Here is a 25460-nt window from a genome sequence, read left to right on the forward strand (position 1 = left end):
GAGAAATTAAGATGTACATCAGCTACCAAAGACTTTGCAGCTTCCATTTGTCATTGCTGTTTCCATCCTGCTTTCACTCTGCAATCACTTATTTTGGTGGCTGTGTCATGCAGAGATCTCTCTTAACTTACCATACCACACATCACCATGACCATTCTTTGTCCCATGGCACAGATATCAGCTCTGCATGGAGCCGTGAAGGTGCAGCATAGGACTGGAACAAAAGGATAGGAGGCAGCACAAGGAACCTCCATAAGCTGTGCAGCCCATAAATGTTCATTGCCTGATCAGAGTTGGTCTGCCCTGCCACACTACTGCTCCTGACACACAATGAGTCCATCCTTGCTGTAACATTTGGAGACTTCAAAGGACATTAATACCTTCCTTCTCCTCTGCCCTGAGCACTTCTCCTATAGACAAAAGGATTCAGCAGCCAGCTAGATGGAGTTGGTGGTGATCTGGCAGGAATAGCTGTCCTGCAAGTGGTCCATGAGACAGAAGGCCCTCTTTCCCCACCATTGTAGAAAACACTGTCATTTTAAGCAGTATAACCAGCTATAAGAGATGTAACACAAGTACCACACAGAAGTCCTAACACATGTCTCTCTGCCTCTTTAGCTACAATAACAGAAATAGGACACTGGAGTGCCCTATCAGCTGCCTGCACACTGCCCACCCCAACACACTCACAGCAGCACTGTGAGGAGGACCAGACCCTGCACTCAAAAGACTTTTGCACTGTTCTTCTGGAACTGATGAAGATGATGGTGTCTCTTGTTCCTCTGTGCTTCACCTGACCCAAAAAACTCATCATTCATACCAAACCTGACCACCACAAAACTGTTGTTGCAGGTTTTTCAGCCTGTGCCTCATTTGCTCAATCTGACTCTCTCATCCAGTTTTGATGATTACTATAAAGTAGACCCATTCTCTTGCATATCACAGGAGATGTAACATTTTTTCTCATCAAGGCAATACCTACAGCTCTAGGGCAACATTTAAGCTTCAGTCCAAGGTTGAAAAATCTGCATTTTTCCAGTTCACTACTGTAAGTCTTTATTCTTCACCTGTGAGGACTCTTTACTTGTATCATGTCCTTGGCTTCAATTCACTAATTCTCACTTTTTGTCATATATCTCACAGAGATGGAGGTGTTCAGACTCACCTATCAAATCCAAGCAATCACTTTGTGACATCTATCAAATCCAAACAATCATTTTGTGACCTTGAGATGTTTTGCTGAATTTTGTTCACACTCACGAAACATCATCCTTAATAAGTACACTTGAAATCCAAAAGCCCAGGCTTTTAATACTTTGTGCTTTCTAATCACCCTCAGAGCCTGACAATGTGGTGAGTGCTCCCTTTCTCTCTCCTCTTGCCAGCTCATTTCCTCTCCCATATTCTCAGTACGCAGCTGCACAGGGACATGATGCCTCTGACTGGTATGAAAGTATCATAGACCATCCAGGCAATTCCTTAGTCCCACAGCACCATTTGTGATTACAATAGAGAGAGATCCCTTGTTGCAGGATTTAAGTTAAATCCTCTCAGAAATGAAAACTTTTAGCTTTCACTGTCATTACCACTGGTAGGGTATATCTGGGGGTGAAATATGACCGTGAGAGCTGTGAATGTCAGCGGGACATCAACATCTGAAGAGCTCTAAATGACATGATTTATGTTCTTCTGTGCTATCATGTTTCAAGCTTTTCTCCAGCTCTCTGTCTGTCCCTGTTAAGTTGCTTCCAGCTTTATTTCTCTTGCAAGTTCCAAAGGCTCACACCCTCTGAATAACTAACTTTGAATTTATTTTTCCCCAGATAATAGGTTTGCATTTTTCCAGTTTGAATCTTGTGCTATTATTTCCTGCCCATATCCTGCCTCAAGCACAAGGGAGCCACACAAGCGGTGACTGTACATTACAAAAGCAGAAGGAACGGAGTCATGAAAATTTTCATGTTTGAGAACGTGTAAGACACAGAGAAGGAGTAGGTATGCATGAAGGGAAGCAAAGTATAATTTATATTTCTTCTCAAAAGTCTAATCTAGAGCTGTCAAGAAGTAAAGAGGGAAGGGAGCAAGGAAAGAGAGAGAGCTTAGTTAAATATTCAGTCTTTGTGCTGTGGTGAGAGGTTTTCCCCCTCACAAATTCTCTCTTTACCACCAGTTTCTTGACATGGTGGCACTGCTTCAATCCCTGATTCACTAATCAGAAAAACTGCCATGAAGTCGGTTCAAGTTGTTCTGGCTCTGTCCTGCTGGAAATTACCTCAGAAGCTGGCCTGTAGTGTGACACAAGTAGATGTTTCCTCTTTCATAAGGGAACCATTGCTCCACAGTCACAGGAATAATTTCCCTCTCTGTCAGGGGATGAAAAAGCAAACTTAGAGACTTCCCCCTCCCTCTTCCATGCAATGGCAACAGAAGGGTGAGGACTTCCCAGCCTCCTGCCAGCTGTCTGCACTTTCTTCAGGAATTTGGAGCTCAGAGGCGTTCAGCCCTCTCTGTCCTGCCCTGACCTTGTCAATGTCTAGCTGTCTTTCCATCCCAGAGACACTGTGCTTTTTTTTCTTCTTCTTCTTACTATGCATCAAGCTTGGTGCTTTCCCCTCTCCCATCAACCCTTCTCCTCAATGGGAGACCAATATAGGTAACCACTAGGAAGCCCTCCCTGGGCTTTTCTTTCCATTTAGCTGTGAAAGTGATCCTCATGCTTGGTTTGTTAATATGCCAGGTCCCTTTCAGTCTCTGCCATCTATATTCCCAGGCTAGCACTCTTCCTGCATATCTGTAGATCCTGTGACACTATAACATTATTTAAATAAATGCATGCTGAGATTCAAAAAAGCAAGATACTATGGAGAGTCAGAAGCAAGTACAGAAGCCTTTATGTCCCTTCCAAATCTTACCCCTGGCTGCAAAAGGAAATTCTACAACTTCCTCAGAACACCAACACCTGCTCTGAGAAGAAAGTCCAGCAAACCTTGGGTAGAGCTAACACATGCATACAGCACATGGGAGCAGCAGATAAATAGATATACATTCCATTATCAAACCTTAACTACAGCGCAAATGGCACCTTGCCCTTGCCTTGGCCTCTTAGCCAAGGTCCATTTCTATGGACAAACAACACAGTTGCAGTCTAGGATGTAGGACAGTCAAGCAGCTAATTCACTTTGTTGTCACTGAATGAAAGAAGAACAGAAAGACACTGTCAACTTATGCCATTTCTCAATGCTTTTAGGATTTTTTTTCCTCTACTAAGATGGTAAAATCTGTTGGTGAAGCAATCAGTACTGTGCAGTGCACACTACAACAGTCACAGAAGACAGAGTTAGAAATTACCCAGAAGCAGGAGAAAGCAATAAAGAAAACCTCTTTGGTTGCCAGAATGCATAAGAAAGACCTTCATGTGCAGGTGGAGAACACCACCAACCACTAACCCTTTGATGTGGAGTGGGAAAGGTTCTTGTGGAAAGTGACAGCTCAGAGCAGAGGTACCATTTGCACATTATAAGCAAATACCTTCAGCTGAGCTGTTACTAATGGAAAAAAGAACAGACTAAGAAGGAGATTAAAGTAAGGGAAAATGAGATGGGGACTGGAGTTCTCCTGCGCTTATAAAAGCAGGGGAAGACCACCACATTTCAGATGGCTCTCATCATGCCTTCTTTTACACCAGAGCACAGAAAAAAAAAAAAAAAGTTAATTTTTTCAGGTTTAGGTCTCTGTTCCTAGCTCCAGCCAGCTCATGCTGCTTCCTCCATGTGTTCAGAAGCTCAGCCTGAGGATCATCTTCATCCCATCCAACAGCACCTAGGAAGCCAAGGCACCTTTGGGCTACCCATCCCCTGAAAACAAGTTCAAACCCCTCCACCAGTTTCAAATGGTTTGCCATGAACCCAAGCCCACAGAATCTTCTACAGTGACCACAGTGTGATTGTCAGGCAGTCTCAGAAGCAAGTCTACCTATTGCACAGCAGAATCATACCTCCCTCTCTGACATAAGAACAAAGTTATGATCCTTTCCAAATGGAGGACAAAACTAAATTCCAATCACTATGAAACTATGGTAGGAATGATGTCCTTATCTCATGTCCATATCAATTTTTTTATTCCTGTTAAGAAACAAGGGAACTTTTGGGTCTTCCCAGATGTGATAAGTGAGGTGTGGGGAATGTATTCTATCACAGATCCCACTCATATTGCTAAAGTCCTGGAGGGAACTATTCCAGTTTTTACCTGTTAAAGCTTTGTGACAAACTATGCCTACATAAATGCTATAAACTCAGTGCATTTTCTATTCAATACCTATCTTGCACTTTCAGCAGTCTGGCAACCCACAGTGATTTTGGAAAAATCATATGTAGATGTCTCTGTGGGTTTTGTTCATCATACCAGAGTACTTAGGACAGAAAAAATCCCTGACATAAAAAAAAAAAAAAAAACAAAACAAAAACCCATAAAACTCAAAACAACAACCCAACCCAAAAACTAAACTGTGAACAGGAAGAGCTACATCTGTTCAGTCTTGGCTGTAATCCACCCTTTCTTGTACCATTGAGCTTGCAAAGTCAGCCACCCAAAGTACTGGACATCTAGCAGTCCTTGGAGGGACAGGAACATGACCAGACACATTAGAGAAATTACCAAAACCACAGAGGTGGGACTTCCAATATCTGCTTCCTCAAAACTGAGTGAAGCTATAAATAAGGGAACCACCGCCCTTTCCTCTCCAGTGGGTGACTGCTCACATTTGAAGCCCTGCACAGTCAGGCGTGACAAATGCAGTTTATCATACAGCTCTGAGATTTATCCTATATCTCTGCAAATTACTGTATCACGTGGATAACCCTACAACACACACAAACACATCAGTTACACCACTACAGAGCAGTATGAAACTTGCTGGTTTCTATTTCTTTAAACCCACACACCAGCAGAGGCTCAACCCCGCCTTCTCCATGTCATGACAAGTGTAGAAGTAATGAACATCATATCACTTCCATTTGTCCTGCAACCAGCCAGCAAGATAATGTACAGAGTAAATAGCACATATAAGAGAGAGAAACTCTTTAGGTGGAAAGACATGCTATTTAGACTGAGGGGGGTTTAATATGCAATATGTGGTTGCAGATACTTAGCCAGAAAGGCACATCCAAATACCATATAGTGAAATTCCTGTTGAGAGCATCCCAGAGAGCATGGGAATTCAGTTACAGAACTTTTTCAAGCATAGATTGTTGCATCTGCAAAATGCGCAGAGACATCACATATGGTTTCTCCTGGTGCCCCCAGTCTCTAAAAACAATCTGTTCTGGATGTTCCCAGCCAAGTCTGACCATGCCCCCCCCACTCATAACTCTACGCCCCATTTCCCAGTCATATCCTCCAATCCTCCTTTGATCTGGGCTTGCAGAGTCTTAGCGCTTATCTATTGTCACTGTGGACACTCACCTTTAATGCCAAGGGTTACTGCTCACAGACAGTAGTAATGCCTGCAAATGTGTGGGGCATGGCAAAACAAGCAGAGTTACAGCAGCTGCAAGCTGCTTGCTTGGGAAGAACTTCAGCAAAGGCATGGCATGTGTGGGAAAGCTTCACCCTCTCATTGCCTGTGGAAATGCTAATCCAGATTCTCACATCTTAAATTCTCATGCTTTGACCTGACCACCTCCAATTAACAAACTGGAGGCATTCAGAAAAGCCTGTGAAATGAGTGATGCTTAAGCCAAGGGACACTATGAAGTATGGCATGGGGTTCTTAGGCAATTCAACCCTAGTGTGTCAAACCTGCAGAATACCTAAGACTTTTGATCTCATGTTGAGGCTTCTCATGTCATGGGTTTTCTATTGCAACCTGCCTTACGGAAACCATGCACCAAAAAGGAAGAAAATGCTGCAGACACACAGAAAGACCAGCTTCTCTGGATGAGCAGATAGAGCTGGTTCTCTATCACACACACACAAGACCTATTGGGCTAACCCTTCATCCACAGAAACAGATACATAAAATGTGATCAATCTTCTCAACTTGAAACTTTCTCCTTCCTTAAGCTATTGGTAGGAGTTCTCTCACTTCTACCCTTTCTCTGTATCCAGATGAAAGGTGGAAATATTGCAGCGAGCTACCAATCTGCTCAATGGAAGCTGAACTCCCCCTGACCTCATTGTAGCTTGGTGTGAGATGCATACCCTCTCTTCGTTAAACCATCATCTTGCTGACGTGCAGCATCGCTCCCGAACAGGAGCATCTATCTGCACTCTTGTTCACTTGACACGTGCTGTTACGCTCCCTCATGCCCTTGACAGGTCTAGCAGCAGGGATGAAGCCAATGGTTGGCAGTGTACCAGTGCTCCTCCAGGGCCACGGTCACAGCCTGTGTGGCCTGTCTGGTTACTCTTCTCTCTCTGCTGGCTGGGCACCAGCACTTCCAGATGGAGAGCTAGGAAGCGATGCTCCTGTGGGGAAGCTCATGCTGATGCTGCAGAACACCTCCACCTCCCTCTGAAGCCATGAAGCCGCTGATGTTGGCCATTGCCTGTCACGGCCTCCCAGGTTAGAGAGCAGTTTGTACAAAACTAGTTTACTCTCTCAGGACAAATAATGCTTTGCCAGTCAAGGCTCACTTCATACCCAGCCTCTTAGGGGGCTCCACTGTTATTGCCCTATGTGAGTGTCTTTTTGATGCAGGTGTTCTGTCTGCTAGGTGCCAGTAAGCAGTTCTGTGATTGCAGGCAGCTGGTCCCTGACAGATGGGCAGTCACCTGTGAACACATCTGGGGCAGAGGATACTTCACCACAGCTGAATTCTGGTCAAGAGAGTTTGTTTTGAGATCATGTACTCTAGTATTTTTGTATGGAGCTGGGCATCCCTCACGCCAATAAACTCTGCCAGGAGAACAGAGCAGGAGAAATGGATGGTGCAGCTCAACACAAAAGCCAGGTTCTACTGCAAGGAAAGCAAATAAACTTTCCTTTCCCTGAATATTGTATTCATATATATCAAGAAACACGTCCTAATTCACAGGTATTAAACACAGTTAGGCTTATTTTATCCTTGGGGAAAAAAGACTGTCTTTACTTTCCATCAGTGGAAAAATTCCCATGGATTGTCTTTGCCAACCATGTATCATTTTTGCTGCTGTTTTATCCACAGCTCTTGTTTTAATCAGGTTGCTATAGTCTAAAATTAGACCAGACACATATCAATAACACCAGACAGAAGGAATAATCTGAAAACCAGTAAAATTTTTTAATCTGTGTAGATTTCAAAGAGAACCAGCTTTGTTTTTCAAATAAAGGCAATCCAGTGTCATCCTCATTAAAGTGGGAAAGGCCTTTGTCAGGTATTTTGTCAATATCTGCTTATCTTTTGCTGGGCCTTGCAAAGGTAGGATTGATTCCTTGAAGTAGCAGACTGCCAACTCTATCGCAGTAAGGATCGTATTTTAACACGGATGCTTTCTGACAAACTTCTTCCCCTTTCACCCACATCTCAAGCACATCCCTATTCAATCTTGCCTGTAGCATCTACGAGACAACTCCACCAGCCAATTCTCAGCAAATGTAAAGGATCTATTTTTAGAAGTCTTTAAGATGGCAAGAAATGCTGACTTCAGAAAACTGTGAATAACAAGCTCCTTATTTCTTCTTCCCTGCCTGCTCTCTCTGTGGAAGCAAACTACTACTATCTGGTCCAATCACTCCAGAGTCACCACCAGGCCAGAGCTGCATTTTGAGCATCTCTACTCCTTAATATATTCCCAAATCTCTTGTCCATGCCAACCTCACAGGTTCGATTTGAATTCCCCCGTGCTGTCAGCCTCAACAACTTGTCTCCATGCAGCATGGGAGGGGATGTGGTGACTCACCCAGCCTCGGGATCCCCCCTGCCAACCCACTGTTTGAGTGATTTTATTGTTGAAGCCCCGTTGCCACATTTGTAACTATACATATTTTTTTTTTTTATGACAACCAGAAGTTCAGTTTTATAAACAGATGTTGTTGTGGGCCTCTCTTACTCAGCTGGATCAGCGTCAGCCGTTTTTCCAGGCTGCGGTCTGTGTGCTGCACACTGAGTCAGAGCCAGCCCTGCACAGATTTCTTTGAATCGTTGGTTTCCTCCCAGAGACTCTTGACACCCTGCCAACAAAACAGGGCGTAGCTCATTAATTTTATTTTTTTTCTCCTTCTCTTTAAAGGCAGTCTGATTCATAGTAACTCCTTTAAAACAGAGTGGAAAGACACCACCCTCCCACACCACCGGAGGAAACTTAAACCACCACCAGGTCACTCCCCTTCACTCCAGCTCTGCTCTCCGGGACACCGGCACTGCAGCCCAGCACGCTCCTTCTTCCACAGGTGCCAGCACCAGCCCCAGCCCACAAGGTAAGAGCTGTTCTTGAAAATCCTCGCCAACTCTTCTCCCTCAGTGGCTGCTCCCCTCTCCGAACAGCACCAGTCTGCCTTTCTCCTCTGCCCCTTCACTTCTTTCCATCTTGGCACTCGAGCTGGCTATGGCACCTTAATTTTCATCTTTTGCTTTAAAATCCAGCTGCGTTACGAGGCAGAGGGGCACTGCACGACTCCCTGGTTGCAGCCTCAGAGTGCTGGCACCAACAATGTTATTTTCACCTCCAGGACATGTGCAGCCAGGTGCAGGCACAGGGTGCCCAACCTGGGCCAACTCACGCTCAGGAGCTGCTGTGTGCTTTTGGAGTAGCATTGTTGACAAATGTGGAAAATGCCTGCTTGGAATTAGGGCTGCAGGCTCAGTTTTTCTGGCGCTCAAATACTTCTGCTTGTCTCTCTCCCCTCCATAATTAGTTTGCCAAGCTCTAATTTAAAACAATAGCAATCATTCCAAGTGAAGACTGAGAGGCCCCAGAGGTGCAGACTCTGGGGTACAATGGAGACAATCTCTGTTTTTTAGGGGTTCTGGCTTCTGAGGCTGAAGCCAAGCCCCAGTTCTGAGCAAAGCCACGTGAAGGGCAGAAATCCGTGTTACGCCTTCTTTGGCAGCACAGACACTGGAGTGGGGAGCGCTGCGAGGCAAAGTGGGGGAGCGGTGGAATTTCTAGGAGCACAATGGTCTGCTAGTAGGGTGTGTCAAGGAGTTAGATTCACTGATGGGAAGTGTAAGATTGCAGAGACTGGCAATTCTCTCTCTTCACCTGCCTTTTTCTATGCAACCACCCCCTCTTTCTTTCCCTCCTTTTCTTCACCATTTCTCTTGTTTCATCTGTCTGCTGTGGTTTGCATCCTGTGGTCAAATCTGAACTATTTCTGAGGTCTGTGAAAGGGAGTGCAGCAAAGCCAGTTTGTTGGCACCGAACGGGTTCCTGTGGCAGGAACTCGGCCCTCCCCTGCACAGTTCCAAGGGTCTGAAAGAGTCTGAACAGTATTTAGCCCAATACGACCAGGAAGGGGTGGGGCTCAGTCTGGGACTATGGATAATTACAATATGAATGAACAAGAAGCTGAGCTGACTGTAACTTTTTGGAAAAGGGATAAAATTTGTGAATTTTTAACTCCCCTTTGGCTGTGCTGCTTGTAGCTCAGTCATGCAGTGGTGCCTCCTGACTAAGAAATAAATGTGTTGGAGTGGTGGGGAAACTGACTGAGGCAGCGTTTCCAGGGCATCAGAAACTGGAATGGGAAGAAAGCATTTTTGGAAGTTATCATTTCATACAATTAAAAATTAAATAATATTGATACAAATAAATAAAAAAAAAAAAAGCTGTGGCCACAGAACAACTTTCACTTAGCAGTTTTGAATTCCTCAAGGCACCTCTGAGAGCAGATTTGCCCAGGAGTTGCCCACTTGACATTTCTGGACGTAGTGGGATTCTTTTCTGATCAAACACTCGAGGGAGGTGGGCATGAAGAGTATGAAAACTTGGAGCCTATTAGCTACTCTTCTGTGATAACAGGGGTTTAAGCCAGCCGAGTGCCTCCACCCAGTCCACCTGGGGACTGTGAGCACTGAGAGAGTGAGGGCTTGAAGGCAGCGTATATCTATTTGTTCCTGTGGGGATTAGTATCAGAAAAGGATCAAAACGGAGGTACCTTACTAACACTGTAGTGCCTGGAAGCGCCCCTTGAAATGCAGCACCTTGGTGGGATGCTCTGCACACCCGCCCACACTGAGGAATTCCTGTCAGTAGGCTGTGGAAGCTCCCCCAGCTGTGACTAACCACCCAAACATGTGACACACGGTCTGAGCCATTCATCCCGGCTACTCGTGAGAGCGGGGATCTCCACTGGGCACACGCCGTCCCCAGGGACACCTCTGACAGCTAGGGAGTCGAGCCACACCCAAGGACACATTCATGCAGGAGTGACGTGGGATCTTGCGGAGAAGCGCCAAGTTTTGGAGTGGGTGCCTTAGCTGCAGGGCTGCTGGTGCTCCCCCAGTGAGAGAGACCCTGCTGAGGACACAGAGTCCTGGGCATGGAAAACCGGCCCTTCTAGCCTAGGCGGTGGTCTTTCAGGTTTGCAGTGTGGGAGCGATGCAAGTGCACTCAGGAATTACTGTTTGGTGCTCTGGGGTGGAGCAGAGGTTGTATTTTGAAACAGTTCTGGGAGATTTGCTGATAATAGCCAGTATATTTTTGGTAAAAAAGCCACCTCAGGGCCTTGCTTATAATGAGATTGGGGAGATTTGCTGCAAGCACTAATCCTTCTCTCTCTTCGTCACTCTCCCAGCCACAAGGCTCATACAGAGCACTCAGCCTGTGCATGCTTCTGTTTCCACAGAGCAAGCAAAAGCGGGAGAGAGCTGCTGCCACAGTCCTGCCCACTCCCATGGGGATTCACGGGCCCCATAATCCCAGCTGACTGCTGGGTTACTCCTCCCATGGCGTGTTTCCCCTTGCTCACCCCCCGGGTCTCTTAGTGCTCCCTTCACTGAGTGCTGCATGGATGGCAAAGGAGGAGACCTGACCAAGTTCCAGCCCACCTGATGCTGGGCTGGAATTTGCCCTCAGATGCTCAAGTGCCCTGTAAAGCAAGAAATAGCACAACTAGCCCCCTTCGATTTCAACAAGTTCCTGTGCTTGTTGTACCTTTCAATAGGGAAGTGACAGCACTGTCACCCAGCACAGCATAAGGCAGGCTGCAAGGCATGACACTGTTGTGGCGCGGTACGCGCTCCTCGCTGCGGCACTCCGAGCCGTGCCAGGCTGGGCGGTGAGGGAAGAGAACGGGCGGCCGCTTTCCCCTGCAAGCTCTGCAGTTCAGTTCGTGGCGCGCGGGGACAGACGAAGGCGACACGGGACTTGGGGGGTGAACGGGATGGTTTTATTCCATGAGCCCCAAGACCCCGGCGGGCGGGGGGGCAAAGGTTTTATACAGAACTCAGGAGGAGGTGTGTAGGAACAGCAACCAATGAGGGAATAGCAGGGGAGGAGTTTAGGGCAGAACTAACATCTGGAAGCTGAGGAGGGGGCTAGAATGAATGACAGGGAAGGTTCTAGGGAAAGGGGCAGGGAAAGGGAGGATTGACCACTTGGAGATGGGGGGGGGGGAAACAGATATTAAACAAATATCAAATGAAAGAAAAACACACCACCGCATCATGACACTCCTAATTTTTTTCCTTCCTTCTGTTTTCCAACAAAAAGTTAATGAGATAAAACTAAATAACGAGATTTGTTTACCCTTCCTTCAAGGCAGGGAGCCGCTCTTCTAATCCTCTAAAAGGGAGGGCGAGGAATGGGATTTCCAATCTTCACATCTGAAGATGGATGCTTAATACTTCATTGGTCTTTTCTGCTGAGGCAAAGCAGCATTCACAGAAAAGGAGGCTCTTCTCCATGGCCCTGCCAGGATTGATAAATAACTCATAGCTACAGTGCTGTAACAGTGGCAGTGAACAAATGTGCTGAAGCACATCTCAATTATGCCTGTATTGATCCTCTGTCAGGACCAGTCCACACCCAATCATCCCACAGTATGACACAGGGTGAAGCAGCAGTTCCCCTTATAAACTGCCCAGAGGGAAATCTGGAGTGTCTCTTAAGCTGTTTTCTGCCATGACACTGCAGGGAGAGCAGCAAAGCAGCACATCTTGGGGCTGCCATCTGGAGTGTAATTTCTTCAAACCCTGCTGGGAGAGTTTTGGAAAGTACCTCTTTAGCTAGAACAGCTTGACAGTGAACAAAGGAAACTCTGGCCAGATTTGCAGCTTCACGCATCCTGCTCCTCCTGAACTGTTTTCAGGAGGACAGAGAGTATATGGAAGCTGGGCTCTTGGTAAGACCAAATATAGCCTATGCCTTGTCATAGAAGGGAGGGACAGGTTAGGACAACGCAGCTCCAAAACCCACATTGCCCAAGGGAGTGACAAGTTTGCCAAGATCTTAATTGAGATCTATCCCCTTTACCCTGTGAAAACAAGTCTGTAAGAGGCATGGGGAGACATCCATGACAACAGCCCAGGGATAGATCTGGGCTGGGTCATCCCCAGTCCTGCAGGAAATGCACTGAACTCTGAGCACTGGAGTGGCTGACACAGGTGAACAGTGACTCACGATGAAGAGTTAGCTTTTGTGATGTGAGGCCACCTGGCAATATATTTTTGTATTTGAGGAAATCCAAGGGTGAGGACCTTTGTTGTCCTTTTGCCCTCGCAGGGCAGAGTCTGCTGAACAAGGGGAGTTGTGAAAGCAACCTCCACGACTGGGTCCATTGTCCACATTCTTCTCATTCCAGAGAGATATCTTCCCTGTATTGGCTCCAGCAAGCCTCTGGGAAGGATAGTGAGAGCCATGGGAGCAAGAGGGGAGAGCTACAAAATACTCAGAGCCTGGAGCAGGCTGGTCAGAGAATTGCTGAAGACCAGCTCCGGGAATGTGGGCCACTGCTGAAGGAGAGCTGGGCACATCCACTGGCTGTGACAGCTCAGGCAGCTGAGCCAGCCTGCCTGTGAGCTGGCCTCCAGCGGCGTGGTGTGCCCTCAGCAGGGGAGCTCTTGATGTCTCCAAAGCCACATGTAACATGAACCAGCTTATACCGTACTGATCACAGGTGTAAAGAGCCCTCTGAAAGCCAGATGAGGTATTTTACACCATGACCACCTTTATCCCACCCTGTACAGAGCACTGACCAGCTCCAGGCTCTGAGCATTTTGTAGCTCAGACCCTTTAGATGCCTGAGTCACACTTTCTCAGTGTCTAATATGCTGTACTTGCATGTTCAGAGGTTTTGCAGTTTTGAGAGACAGATACACTGTAAAATACAACCTCTTTTTTAGAGTTATCCTCCTTTGGAACAGAAAAAAAATGAAAATCTACACAAAACTCTCTGTGCAAATCATAGGACTGCAGTTAAAATCCAAGAATGAAGCCAAAAGCACAGCTGATAGGGGCTTCACAGTCCTTCAACCTTTATCTACAGGCTGTTGCAAAGAGGAAAAGCAGGAAGTCCCACCAGAAGTGATCTGTGTACTTTTTCTCATACCACTCTGTAACCTGAGCTTTCCTGTCAGAGCTGTCAGATAGTTTCTCCCACGTGGGCGCTGCCAGTGTGGCACAGGTAAATAATCCGTGCACCCATAAAGAAGCTGTGCACACACACACACAGAGTTCACAGGGAACCCACAGATGCACACTCCCATTCACAGAGGGAGCCACACAGAGCTGCAGATGCACAGCCCCACACACAACACATCAACGCCGAGACTGTCAGTCCTCCCACAAATGTTTCTCTTGTATCTCAGTATCTTGCTGGAACTCCTGCCAGCAGCTCAGGCGTCTAATTAACCACCGAGGGACCACCCAGTGCTCTGAGGGGTGAGAATGCTCTGCATCTCACCTCTGGAGGTGCAGAGGAACACTTCTGTGCTTCCATTAGCTCTGGGGTTCCCTTCCCCACCCCTCCCTCTTACTTGCTGCCCATCAGTCCCAGCCCTTCCTTGGCGTGCCTAGTGTGAGGAGTTGACAGAGTTTTCCTGCAGCAGCAGCTGCTGGCTGCCTGCCAGGCCCCAGGCAGCTGTCTCTTCCCTTTTTGAGTACCAAGCGAGCATTGGAGTTTCAGTTGATGTTGTCACATGGCTGAGCACCCAAGGGTGGTTTCTTCTGGAGAAAATGCCAATTTCTCACTGCCTACACTAGGAGTTCTGATATTTCCCCACTCTTACATTAATCATGAGCATGAGAGCTGGAAAACCCTTATGTGTCATCTTTTGTGGCTCCCCTCTGCATCTCTCAGTGAGTGGAGGTTCATCACCAAGGGTGGATTCTTGAGGAATTTGTCAGATTCCATAAGAAATTTTTCACATGCTGGTGTTTCACCACTCCCTTGGGAAGGCAATTCCACTGATCTCTTGGAGTCCAGTTCACCAGAACTTGGAGTCCTCCACAAGAACCAGACAAAATCTTCCATTTACTTTAACTTATTTTCAGCTGTAGCCCCTCAGGCTCAGCTACACTTTTCCTGTTGGTTGACATTAACCTGCTGGTTTTACAACCTTGCTGTACTCCATGTGGTCATCACAGCCACTACCCATATGTATGTGAAATCTCACTGCCATAAACCAGAGGCTCAAAGGTCTCCGTGTGCCCACGCACACCTCCTGCCCAACCCTGCTCCCACACACATGAAATCTCTTTCCAGAGGCACCAGCCTACTCATCCACATGTCTATAAAAAGCATCTGACTTGTAAATTGAGTCAGGCTGGTCTGTCAAAACCAGGCTGTCAACAGCAGTGCCGACATACAGTAGTTTGTAAAAGTCTGGAGTCAGCAAGGACTCTGCATTCATCAAGATCTGAAGCAAGAGACAGAGCAAAGGGTGGAAGCAAATTTGATTTTCCCTGTTGTTTAAAGTTGCCATGAGCTCATGAGCCTTCTAGTAACAATTTGACATATCCAAAGGCATCATGCCACCGAAATATCAGAGAGATACATCTCTGCATCCTGCAAAATGACTCTGGGTACAATGAGGACTGATGCTCATAGCCCACGCAAGGACAAGGTGTGCAGTTGTGGCAGGTCTAAAATGCAGTGATGGTCTCAGATCAGTCAAAAGGCATGTGTACAAATTCTGCAGGAGGTTTTATCCCACACTGAGGTTTCCCTTACTGGTAGCAACATGGCAGCATTGCTATTTGTGGGTTGGCTTTGCGCTGAGGAATGCTCTAGTAACAGAGGTGGAAGCTTGTGGCTGTCTCAAACAATACCAAACAGTTTTTACTTTCTGACCATTACTCTTCAGTTTTCTCCTCCCTTTCCAAGTGGCCTCGGCCCTGATTTCAACCACCAGTATTCCTGCTGTGACTCTGAGCCTCTCAGACAGTGGCTAAGTTAACTTGCTTTCTCTAAATATTGGACCTCCTTTTGTCCTCATCAGAGACTGGGAGAGTCAGACCACTGGTCTTACTTACTACTGTCTTCCTTATATTCTGTAGTGGCAGCTGGGAAAGACAGAAATGCTTTTGTGTTAGTTATTTTCAATCTATGGAGATTTTTGTTGACATTCTAACTAAAGACATTTGTTTTTTCCCGAAAAAACCATCTTTCCATTGTTGAGAAATCTAATGTATCAAACTAAAGGGTCCTCAGCTGAAAAACTCACTTTGAAAGGAGTCAGAGGTCAACAGTGTGCTCAGGCAGTGCGATTTAGATGTCGTCTTCTCCCTGGACATTCTAGGGAACTACAGGATATTGGCTGGGTTCTCACCTCAGCCAGCATCTCTCACAGTACACCTCACCAACTCAGCCTGGGAGAGGCAGTCCCAAGCAGGGACCTCAGTTCAGAGAGGAAGATGGAAATGGAAATCAGATGATCTACATCCATTAAGGAATACCTGAGATCTGAAATATTTCAAATTTAGTTGAGAGTGCCCTGATTTTTCACCTGAAACAACCCCATTGTTCCTGCAGAAACATCCTGTACACTCAGCATGTAGTCCTTTCACTGCAATGCACTTTCTGTCAGAAGCAAAGGACCTTTACCTAATCTGGTTTACCCTCTTGAGTAACTCCTTATATTTGAGGAACTATACCATTGGCCTTTATCATATCTCCAAGTGGCACTACACATTCCATCCTGATTCTTTGCTGAAAAGCAAACCAGGGGCAAGGACTCACTTCTCTGTATCGCCCTCAGACAGAAGGATCCAAAACACTTAAATAGACAGAGTGGTGATACAGGTGGCAACAATCTGCCTGCATGAGAAGACTTTGGCTTATGTCTTACTTTTAGACAATAGTTAGTACACGCCTGCTCGAACTTGAACTGGGGTGCAGCAGAGCTTTGTGTTGTTCCCCAGTATGTGTACTCCTACATGGTCAGAGAAATAGTCTCTACACAGCTAAGAGCCTGTCATGCTTATCTGCAGGTTTTTTTGTACTGAAGACTTCTATGGTGATCCTTATTCATGCTTACTGTTGGTGTGGCTTGTTATTTCTCTTCATCCATCACCCCATGAAAAGGAAAGTGAGTCCATTGTTATCAGCACAAGATCTTATCTTGACTCATGCAGGCTGTTCAGCACATGCATGACCTTCACTTCCCCACCAGCCTGCCCTACCTCAGTTGTTCTACTGTTGTGCCTCATTACTTTTTTTCTTGGCTTCATTGGGGTCTCTCCTCTGAAAGATGCTTGGGGAAGACTCACAAATTGTTTGCTTGACTGGTTCTTGAGAAGCAGTCCTAAAACTGACAGTGTCCTGAGCACTTAATCTTTCAGGGTTAAATTATTGTGGGGTTTGAGAGCTTTGGGGTGAGTCAGTGGAAAAAACCGGCAGCTCTAGGAAGGCTAAGACTGACTCATCGCCCAAGAAGAGCCTGAGGAACTCCAAATGCAGCTGCAGTTTAGGTACGGGAATGGAAGAAAAGGCATTTGCATGCAATTTTGTCCTATTGCTCCAGCAATGTGACCCCACCCTGTAGTGGAGAAAGATGTCTCACACTTAACAAATGGAAACGGTATCCTGTCAGCCCCAATGCTCTGCCAGATTCTCTGTCTTTTGGGAGGAAATGTCCACGCCATAGCATCAGAGACAGAAGTGAATCCATTTCAGTGTCATTCCTTCACCCATGGCTCCTCTGGGATTGTTCTCTCGTGTTTTATTTAACAGGCAGAGAGAGATGAAGAAAGGGAAAGCAAATGAATACAGAGGGAGGCTTGTGCTTTAACTCACAAAGAATCAAAACTAAGCTGTGAGCACATATCCCCTGGGGGAGTTTGCATTTGATAGCGTGTGTATTCAGAGAGAGGTGCTGACGTTCTCAGGAAGTAGGTGCACTGAAAGCACCTGAACTAACACTGCTCTCCTGCAGTGCTAAAATAGGCAGAAAAAGCAAAGGGAATAAAGGATTTCAGTTTTTTCTTAGAGTATTGGTCAAAGTCCTGAGCATAGGGTCATGATTTTGGGGGTTCTTTTTTACATTGTAAAGTAACATTTATCCCTCATTTTCATTTCTGAATGCAAACAAAAGATGCATTTGAAAGGACTGTTCTAGTCCTTAGGATGCCATGAAAGTAGATTTTTAATCTTTCAAGTAGAAAGCTTTGTTTGAAGGATCTAAAATATAATAAGAAAAAAAAAGTGCTGAATTAGATTTTAAAGAGGCCATGGAAAAATACATTGATCTAAGAAAGAAGAAAGTTTAGCCACTGTTTAGTAAAGGCAAATTTCAGAGCAGACAAATTTGCCAGAGTTTGGTTTATACTTGCCAGCGCCTATAGTATCAAGAGCACTTGTTAAAAGTTTGTGTAAAAACCAAGGTAACCAAAAAAAAAAAAAAAAAAGAATGAGAAGTAGTCAAAGGGACAGGAAGATTTGACTCAAAAGTTTGCTGCAGATATGTCACTTAGTCATGGCAACAGCAATAGTTTCTCAGTTTGAGTTGCAGTGCTGATATCTGTATCAGTTACCATCCAGCATTTTGAAACCCTTGCTCCTTTTACAATCAATGGAAAGAAGGGGGTTAACTCTTAGGTCAAGTATGTTTATGTGGTAGCCTGCATATACTGTTGAGAACCTGAATTTTAGCAGTGTTGAAATCCTAAGTGACTGTCAGAGGGAAAGCCTTTAGAAAGCTGTGCTTTCTTCAAGATCATCACTAAGGGAGGTACTGTGACAAGAGAGGTCACAGTGGCCAGACCATCCAGCCAAATCAAGCTCTAGAGCCTGAGTTTGCTAAGACACCTCAAAGCAGACAAGCAAATGTGGCTCACATTCAGCAAGTCAGGGCTTAACATCTCCTGAGAGTTCTCGAGGGGAAAGAAACCTTACAGTAGACAAGATTTGCTGAGGAGATGGGACTAATCACCAAACCTTATCTGTTCTACTAAAGAGTAGCCTTGTTTGGGTGGGAGCAGTGACCAAACAGAACTGGTTCCTTGAGATCCTAAATGCAAGGAATTCTTCCTGGTCACCAGCTAATGCTGAACTGGTCAAAATGCCACTGATGGAGAAGCCTGCCTACCCACTGTGGTTTGGGAAACTGTATACAAAGCAGTGCCAGGAACAGCTGCAGCATTTTACAGGAATACACTCCCACTCATGGCCACAGTGAGAGGAAAGACAGTAGTGGAGTAGGTGGAGTCATTAAGTAAAAAAGACACATGAATGGGACTTTACAAAGCCTTTTGTCGCAGTTTGTGTGAAAGACATCATGAAGTACAAGTGTGTTGTTCCATGACAGTGTTACCACACCCTGTACAAATGGTGACAGCTTCAGACCCTACCTGAGTCACCTGGACCAAAATAACTTGACAGCAAACATTAATCACACGCTTGAAACTGCTCTTCAGTACCAGCACTTTTGAGGGAAAGAGCAACACAGCCTGTCAAACTTTCTAGGAAGTTTACTGTCCACAGAGTAGACTCAATGAATGCTTCTGCCTAAAATATACTCACTTGATTTGTCTGAATAGTCTGTGCTTATTCTCACAGCTTAGATTTGTTCCTTGTACTTCACATTTTCAGGTGAGAAGCCATCAGTCTTGACAAACCGTGTCATGCAAGCTTTCTAAAGCACATTCCCCTCTCTCCTTCCAATCACATGTTCATCAATGACAGGAAATCTTAAAAAAAAGTAAAAGTTTGCAGGGTACAGAGGCAAAAATACCAGAACAAACCAAAGAGGAATCTGCATTACAAGAGAATCTTACTTCATTAATAAAGTGACCTGCATGCCTCAAGTTTTAAAAGGGAAAGAGGCAGTTTTCATTGCAGACCTGGGCATCTTCCCCAGCTCCAGAAAACCTCAGGGCACTTCTGCTCTGGTTACTGTCCTCTTCACTTAAAGGAGTGGTCTATGGAGTAGTGGCCACCCCTCTGGCTCACTCCTCACAACTACACAATAGCTGAGGCACCAAGGAGCCCACAGTCCCCCATTCCATACCACTTGTCCATGACCCAGACCAGTTGGAAGAGGCTGAGACACTAGAGGAGAACAAAATCTTTCCTGACCTCTGTGAATCCCATGGGCAAAAACTCCTCTTCCTAGAATATATGCCCAGAGTATGGCATTTTTACTTAACATTAGCACACATCAATTTAAGCAAATGGTGTATATGTTCAGGCTATTTTTAAAATTCCCCCAAGTCACCTATCCATGCTCTACATCTCCTCCCATATTGGCTCCTTAATCTTCAGGCTCTATTTAACCTCTTGAGCAGATTTTGACAGACTTTTTATTGCCTTTTTTTTTTGGTGATTCCATATTTCCAGAGTGAACCTAAGATCAGCCTGGGTTTTTGCATGTCAACAAATCTTATGGTAATGCTGTTCTTTGACTCAGTCCTTCCCTTCATGTCCTCCCTCTGTTCTTGTTCTCCCTCAGAGCTCTCTGTATCGGTGACACCACCTAGAAGAGACCCAAGATGTTGGTTCTACTGGCTGGTATCTTTGTGGTTCACATTGCCACTGTCATCATGCTCTTCGTCTCCACCATTGCCAACGTAAGTAGACTGCCCTGGATGAGACATGGCTGTCAGCTCCCGCAGAGCCTTAGATACGGCTGGCAGGCAGACCACGGGGTGGGTGCTCTGGTGAGGGTGAGGAACATCCACTCACGGTCATGAGGAGAGAGGAAACAGTGATGGGTGTGCTTAGGGAGCAGAAAGGCAGCTGGGCTGGTACAGGAGGCAGCCTCTGTCACCTCCCCAGGCCCCTGAGCCAGCAGCACCTCAACACCCTTCATTTGGCCAGGGAGGCGCGGTACCAGCAGTGACAGCCATGGCACAGCACTGTTCCCCCCAGCCAGGGACAGGATGCTCCCACCAGGGCACATTCCATGCCAAGGGGGGCGGGGGGGCCGCCCGGGAAATCTGGGCCAAGGGGACCCCTGGTGGCGCTGCTGGGGTCCCCGTGCCTCCCTGCCCACCATTAGAGCGGATTCTGGGATCCCCTCACACCGTTTGGCCAGCTGTGACCCCCAGCTGCCACCTCGCACAGGAAGAGAGTCAGGATGACCTGGGATATTTCTCCTCAATGATTGGAACAGACTTCATGGTGTTTTGCCCAAAACAAATGACTCCTGGCACTGGGAGCCAGTGTCATGTCCCACCTGTCCAGTGTCGACATTTCTGGGCAGTTGGGCTACTTGTGCTCACCTTACGGTTTAGTCTGACAGAAGAGCAAAGAAGCTTTCCTGCCCCATGACGTGACCTTTCTATCCTATTTTAGGTTTGGATGGTGGGTTCTTCCAGTGCTGGAACGATCTCAAGAGGACTCTGGCTGCTGTGCAACAAGACCTGCACTCAGCTGCCAGTTAGCAGTGAAGATGAGGGTAAGTTACAGCCACATTTTTGTCATGGTGAATCACAGGACATTGATGAGCATTGCCAAGACTGAATCCTGACCTTCTCCAATCTATTCTCTCTGTTTTGACAGCTTCCCTCAAAGCCGTGCAAGCCTTTATGATCCTCTCGATAATTTTCTCCGTTGTGGCGCTCGTTCTGTTCATTATCCAGCTGTTCAGCCTGGAAAAAGGCAAACGTTTCTACATGACCGGAGCCGTCATGCTGGTTTGCTGTGAGTATGCATCTGCACATTGTGCCATGACTCCCTGTGCGTCCTACTGACTCTGTGAACACAAGTAGCCACATACGGTCACCAGGGGACGTTGTCAGCCAGCTAAATGTCTCCAGTGGCCCAATTTTTGTTACAAAACAAGGCACTGGGGAATCGGAAAGCGTTGGGTTGGGATTTTTTTGGCTGTATATAATGAAAGTATTTCCATATTTTCATTAGGAAATCCCAGTGGGTTTTGCAAAATACCTTTGAAAGACAACAAAAAGGATTGAAATGTTTTGGGGGAGCAGGGGAATAAACAGTTAGCTACTGCACAGGGGATTCAACACATAGCACCAAACTGTCGTCAGATCTTATTACTGATTTTCTCCTAACAAAGGTTTATTCCTCGTGGCACTCACCAAACAAGCCCCAAGTGTCTTATGTCATCACAGCTGCAAAAGAAATCCTCCACAAATAAGCCTAATGGGCAGCAGCTCCTCTCTCATCTGGCATAAGATATGCATTACAATCTCAGGGGACAGCAGTACTTCAGGAGTGTTGCAGCAATGCTGGTTTCTGTGCATTTTCCAACTCTCTTTTCCCTCTTTCTTCCCACAGGGATGTGCATTCTGATTGCAGTCTCCATTTACACAGCTCGGTTCGCAGGCACGGTGTACACCACAAATCCTCACCATGGCTACTGCTTCATATTGGCCTGGATCTGCTTCTGCTTTAGTTTTGTTATTGGCATCCTCTACCTTGTTCTTAGAAAAAAATAAGACTGATGGGTGTCCAGGGGAGAGGGTTGGCTACTGGGAGTGGGGAAGAATTACTCTGCTGAGAGAGCTGTTGGGCCAATAGACAAAAACAGCCACCATCATCACCATTGCCACTGCAGAAAAATCACTAACAAAGCTAGATTCCTCAGAAGCTCCTTCATTAAAGAGAAGGAGAAACAACTCCTACAGATCTAGCACTTCTGGGGCTAGAAATCTGCAAGTGACCCAGACAGCTCTTCTCCTTTTCTGCAAAGTTGTGCCATACCTTCACAAAGCTTCAAGCTCAGCAGTGATGATTAAAGGGCACCACAAAAACAAAGGCTATATCTTTTTCTCTTCCTAGAGCCCTTCTTACTTACATTTGAGTGTGCCTTGTGGGTTGGACAGTGAGGATTATGACCCCTTTATTTGTCTATTGATACAAATGGGATGGGCCTTTTGTTACATTTATATATATATTTATATATATATATACACACATAAGTGAACATTAAGGACATTACATTGAGAAAAAAACAATAGAAATTTGATTAATTTTGTATTAAAATATCTTCAAAAATAAGGCAGCAATTTCTTTTGCTATTCTGTTTTCTATTTGATATTCCCATGATTTAATAAGATACAAGTAGGATTGGCAAATATATAGGCATGGATGATGGAGTGAGAGAGAGAGAGAGAGAGAGAGAGAGAGAGAGAGAGAGAGAATAGGGGTACAGATACGCAGAGGTTCTTAATAACAGAGGGTGCAGTTGCTCAGTGGTACACATGCAGGGAGAGAACCATCTGGCTGTGTGTCTACACTAAAACAATCTTCTATTCAACTCCAGAACATGGTAACAACACTGCTACATTGAAAATCCTTACTGAGACAAGTCCGTATCTGTAGGCAGGGCTTTTTCCCACATCATCACCTGGTATCTCATATTAATTGAGTGCCCCACCTTGTGACAAAGCTCATCTCAAAAGCAGATAATGGTTAGCAGAGAAAAATTATTCCCTAATGAGAGATCGGGAGAGAGGAAGTAGAGCTTGTGAGTTTTTGCTCCTTGCTGCACAACATTAGGCCGGCCACTTAACCTGGTGCTTTTCATCTGCCAAATTCTTCCATAAAACTAGCTACCTCCCAGGGTTGCTGAGAGATTCTGAGTCCACTCTGTAACACAAGCTCCCCATGTGAAAGGCTGGCACAGGGAAGTTAGGCACTGGTATTGCTGCAACCCACAAATTTCTGTTAGCTTGAAGAATCTCAGTCACAAGAAGCATTTGCAAGAGATGAGGTCAAAATTTCCTGTGACTCCATTCACAACTAAAAGGTAGAGAGTATAAAAACCATGTTAGTATAAAAACGATTGTGCATGGATGCTATTTACCTCTCTCTCTCTTTCTGTTACATTTTTTTCTTACATAGACTTTACAAATTTGGTGGATATATTCTAGTACTGTATGTTGGTGTTTCATTAACAAAGGTTATTTCATATATAGTCATTGTAAATATTTTGAAATGCATATTTTTAACTTTGTGGGTATAAAAATAAAATCTGATTCCCTTTCTAAAAAAGAGTTTTGTTCAGTTTTTTTTTTTTTTTTTTTTTTTTACAATTAGTGTTTCAGATGTTTGTTAGCAGAAGTATTTGCTGTTCTTACTGAATCACAGCCCACCCCTTTAAGGCAATGCAGAACTACCATGTTCTCTTGCATGTGAGATTTCCTGTTGTGGAGGGAAGGAGGAAGCAGAACAACTCTCAGAGCTCCTGTTTGAGGCTCTCTGCAAGCTCAGGCAGACAGCATGAGCAGTGATATCACTCAGTCTCAGCGCCAGGCTTTGCCTCACACCCAGGAAGGCTGGAAACATACTTTATCACTCTGGCAGAGTCTCATCTGTCCCGAAGCAAAATCACCAAGGTGTTTGTCTGGGTCTCACGAGTTGGTATAGCTGTTGCCTCTCTAGCAATTTCTGGCCAAACATCTCTGCAGTTCTAGAGCTTGAGCAAAGAGTCCAAAGCCCAGGACACTGACAGATCTCAGAAAACTTGGGGCACAATCCTGTGAGCTGTAAGATGTAGCAAGAATCAACTGTGTAGGTAGTTATTCTTTATCCATTGATCTACTGCAGGGAGAGCTAAGACATGCTAATTGAGGGTAGAACAGTGACATGAATCTTCAGGAGCTAAAGTTTTATCAGAGGAGGACCTCTTACAGCAGGGAAGGGCTCACAGTGTGTCATGGGTGGACACTTGTCTTGGTCTCAGGGGGTTCCAGGAGTCACAGATTATAAAATATGCTGAGTTGGAAGGAAGCAATCAGCATCTTCAAGTCCAACTCCTGGCCCTGCACAGGGCCACAAGAATCATACCATGTGCCTGAGAGCATTGTCCAAATGCTTCTTGAACTCTGCCAGGCTTGGTGTTGTGAGCACTGCTTAGGCTGTGGCCACTGAGTCCTGCTGTTCCTCATGCTCCTGGCACTCCTAGAAGTGCAGGGTAACCAAAGACCATCTGGCCACTGTGGATAAGGCTAGCACTGACAGGTGAGACATGAGCCACCCACTGAGGGGGGAGCACTGAGGGAAGTTAGCCAGTGAGCCTTGTTGGCATGACAAGGTCATAGGCAATGGCCTCAGTTTTTGAACAGTGGTCTCCAACAGCATTTCTGTTACCACAAACTGTTGTTACTGATAGCTTAGAAAGTATGTGAAGGCTAGTGGACACTCTGGGGTAGCTTGGTTTGCCTGAAAAAAATCACTTGGGCTACTAAAGAATTAGTATCCTAATCTACAGGTGGAAAAAGTCACTGAGTACCCAGGCACATGACAAACCTAGTTATCTCATCCCTGAAGCATGAGACAGTCTTTGCTCCACATCCAGTAGCTCCCGCCACCGTCTTCTGAATCCCGTTACATTATGGGCACACAGGAACAAGCTTATATTTGGCACCACCAAGAAAGAACACATCAAATAGAGAAGTAGATGCCAACAAATATGGATCAATTACAAAACATAAGGAAGCAGAAAAGGATAGAAGAAAATAGCACTATTGGTTGTGTCATATGACAGATGTTTGCTCAAAAATCATCTTCAACACAGCCTGAAGTGACACTGACCCAGTGCTACCTGGACTGTGAGATGCAAAGTCATGTCACTCCTGCAAGAGCCATTACAGGGATTTCAGGGACCAAGCTTCGCAAGGCCCAGGACCACAGCTGACTCCAGCACTTCACAGCAGAGTCCTTGGACTTGGAAGAGAAGCCTTTGAAAGAGGAGAAATTCCCATGCCTGAGGTTCAATGGCAGAGCAAAACGATTCCCTCTTCCCTGCTTCTTTTCTGCAGGTCACTGCAAGGAGAAAAGTGTTTGACACAGACAAACAGCTGACTAATTCAGGGCATTTTTCTACAGTAAATCAGCTGCAGAAAGCACTAAGAATGAGGGACAGCTGAGGGGGCAAGAGCTTTTTGGGCGAGAGACATTCTTACTCTGATTGGAAAGTCACACTGTGTAGGCTGGGAAGAAGTAGTCCAATAACTGGTCACATTAAGGGGTTTGAAATGATCTCTGCATATTCATGGGTGTGTTGCAAAAGCCACTGCAGACACCTTAGGGGAGAGCCGTGCTCTGCAAATGGCATAAGCCCAAACCAGCCAAGGAAAGTAAGTGACTCCTGGCCTGATCAAAGGGTGATGACAGCACTTGAACACAAAGG

The 25460-nt window shown here is 45.7% G+C and overlaps 1 protein-coding gene across 1 annotated transcript; it reads left to right on the forward strand.

The window, feature by feature from the left end:
- Positions 1-8075: 8075 nt before the first annotated feature.
- Positions 8076-23308, forward strand: EMP1 (epithelial membrane protein 1). The gene is made up of 5 exons (XM_021552774.3): positions 8076-8395; positions 19809-19926; positions 20654-20756; positions 20861-21001; positions 21602-23308. Exons 2-5 carry the CDS (start codon positions 19849-19851, stop codon positions 21760-21762), a joined length of 483 nt encoding a protein of 160 aa, XP_021408449.1. The 5' UTR covers positions 8076-8395; positions 19809-19848; the 3' UTR covers positions 21763-23308.
- Positions 23309-25460: the final 2152 nt, after the last annotated feature.

The sequence above is a fragment of the Lonchura striata genome, chromosome 5 (assembly GCF_046129695.1).
Source record: "Lonchura striata isolate bLonStr1 chromosome 5, bLonStr1.mat, whole genome shotgun sequence".
NCBI classification, from domain to species: domain Eukaryota; kingdom Metazoa; phylum Chordata; class Aves; order Passeriformes; family Estrildidae; genus Lonchura; species Lonchura striata.

Coding starts and splice junctions, on each gene's coding strand:
- EMP1 (XM_021552774.3), top strand. CDS start 19,849: ATGTTGGTTCTACTGGCTGGTATCTTTGTGGTTCACATTGCCACTGTC. Junction 19,927..20,653: donor TCGTCTCCACCATTGCCAAC/GTAAGTAGACTG, acceptor ATCCTATTTTAG/GTTTGGATGGTGGGTTCTTC. Junction 21,002..21,601: donor AGCCGTCATGCTGGTTTGCT/GTGAGTATGCAT, acceptor TTCTTCCCACAG/GGATGTGCATTCTGATTGCA.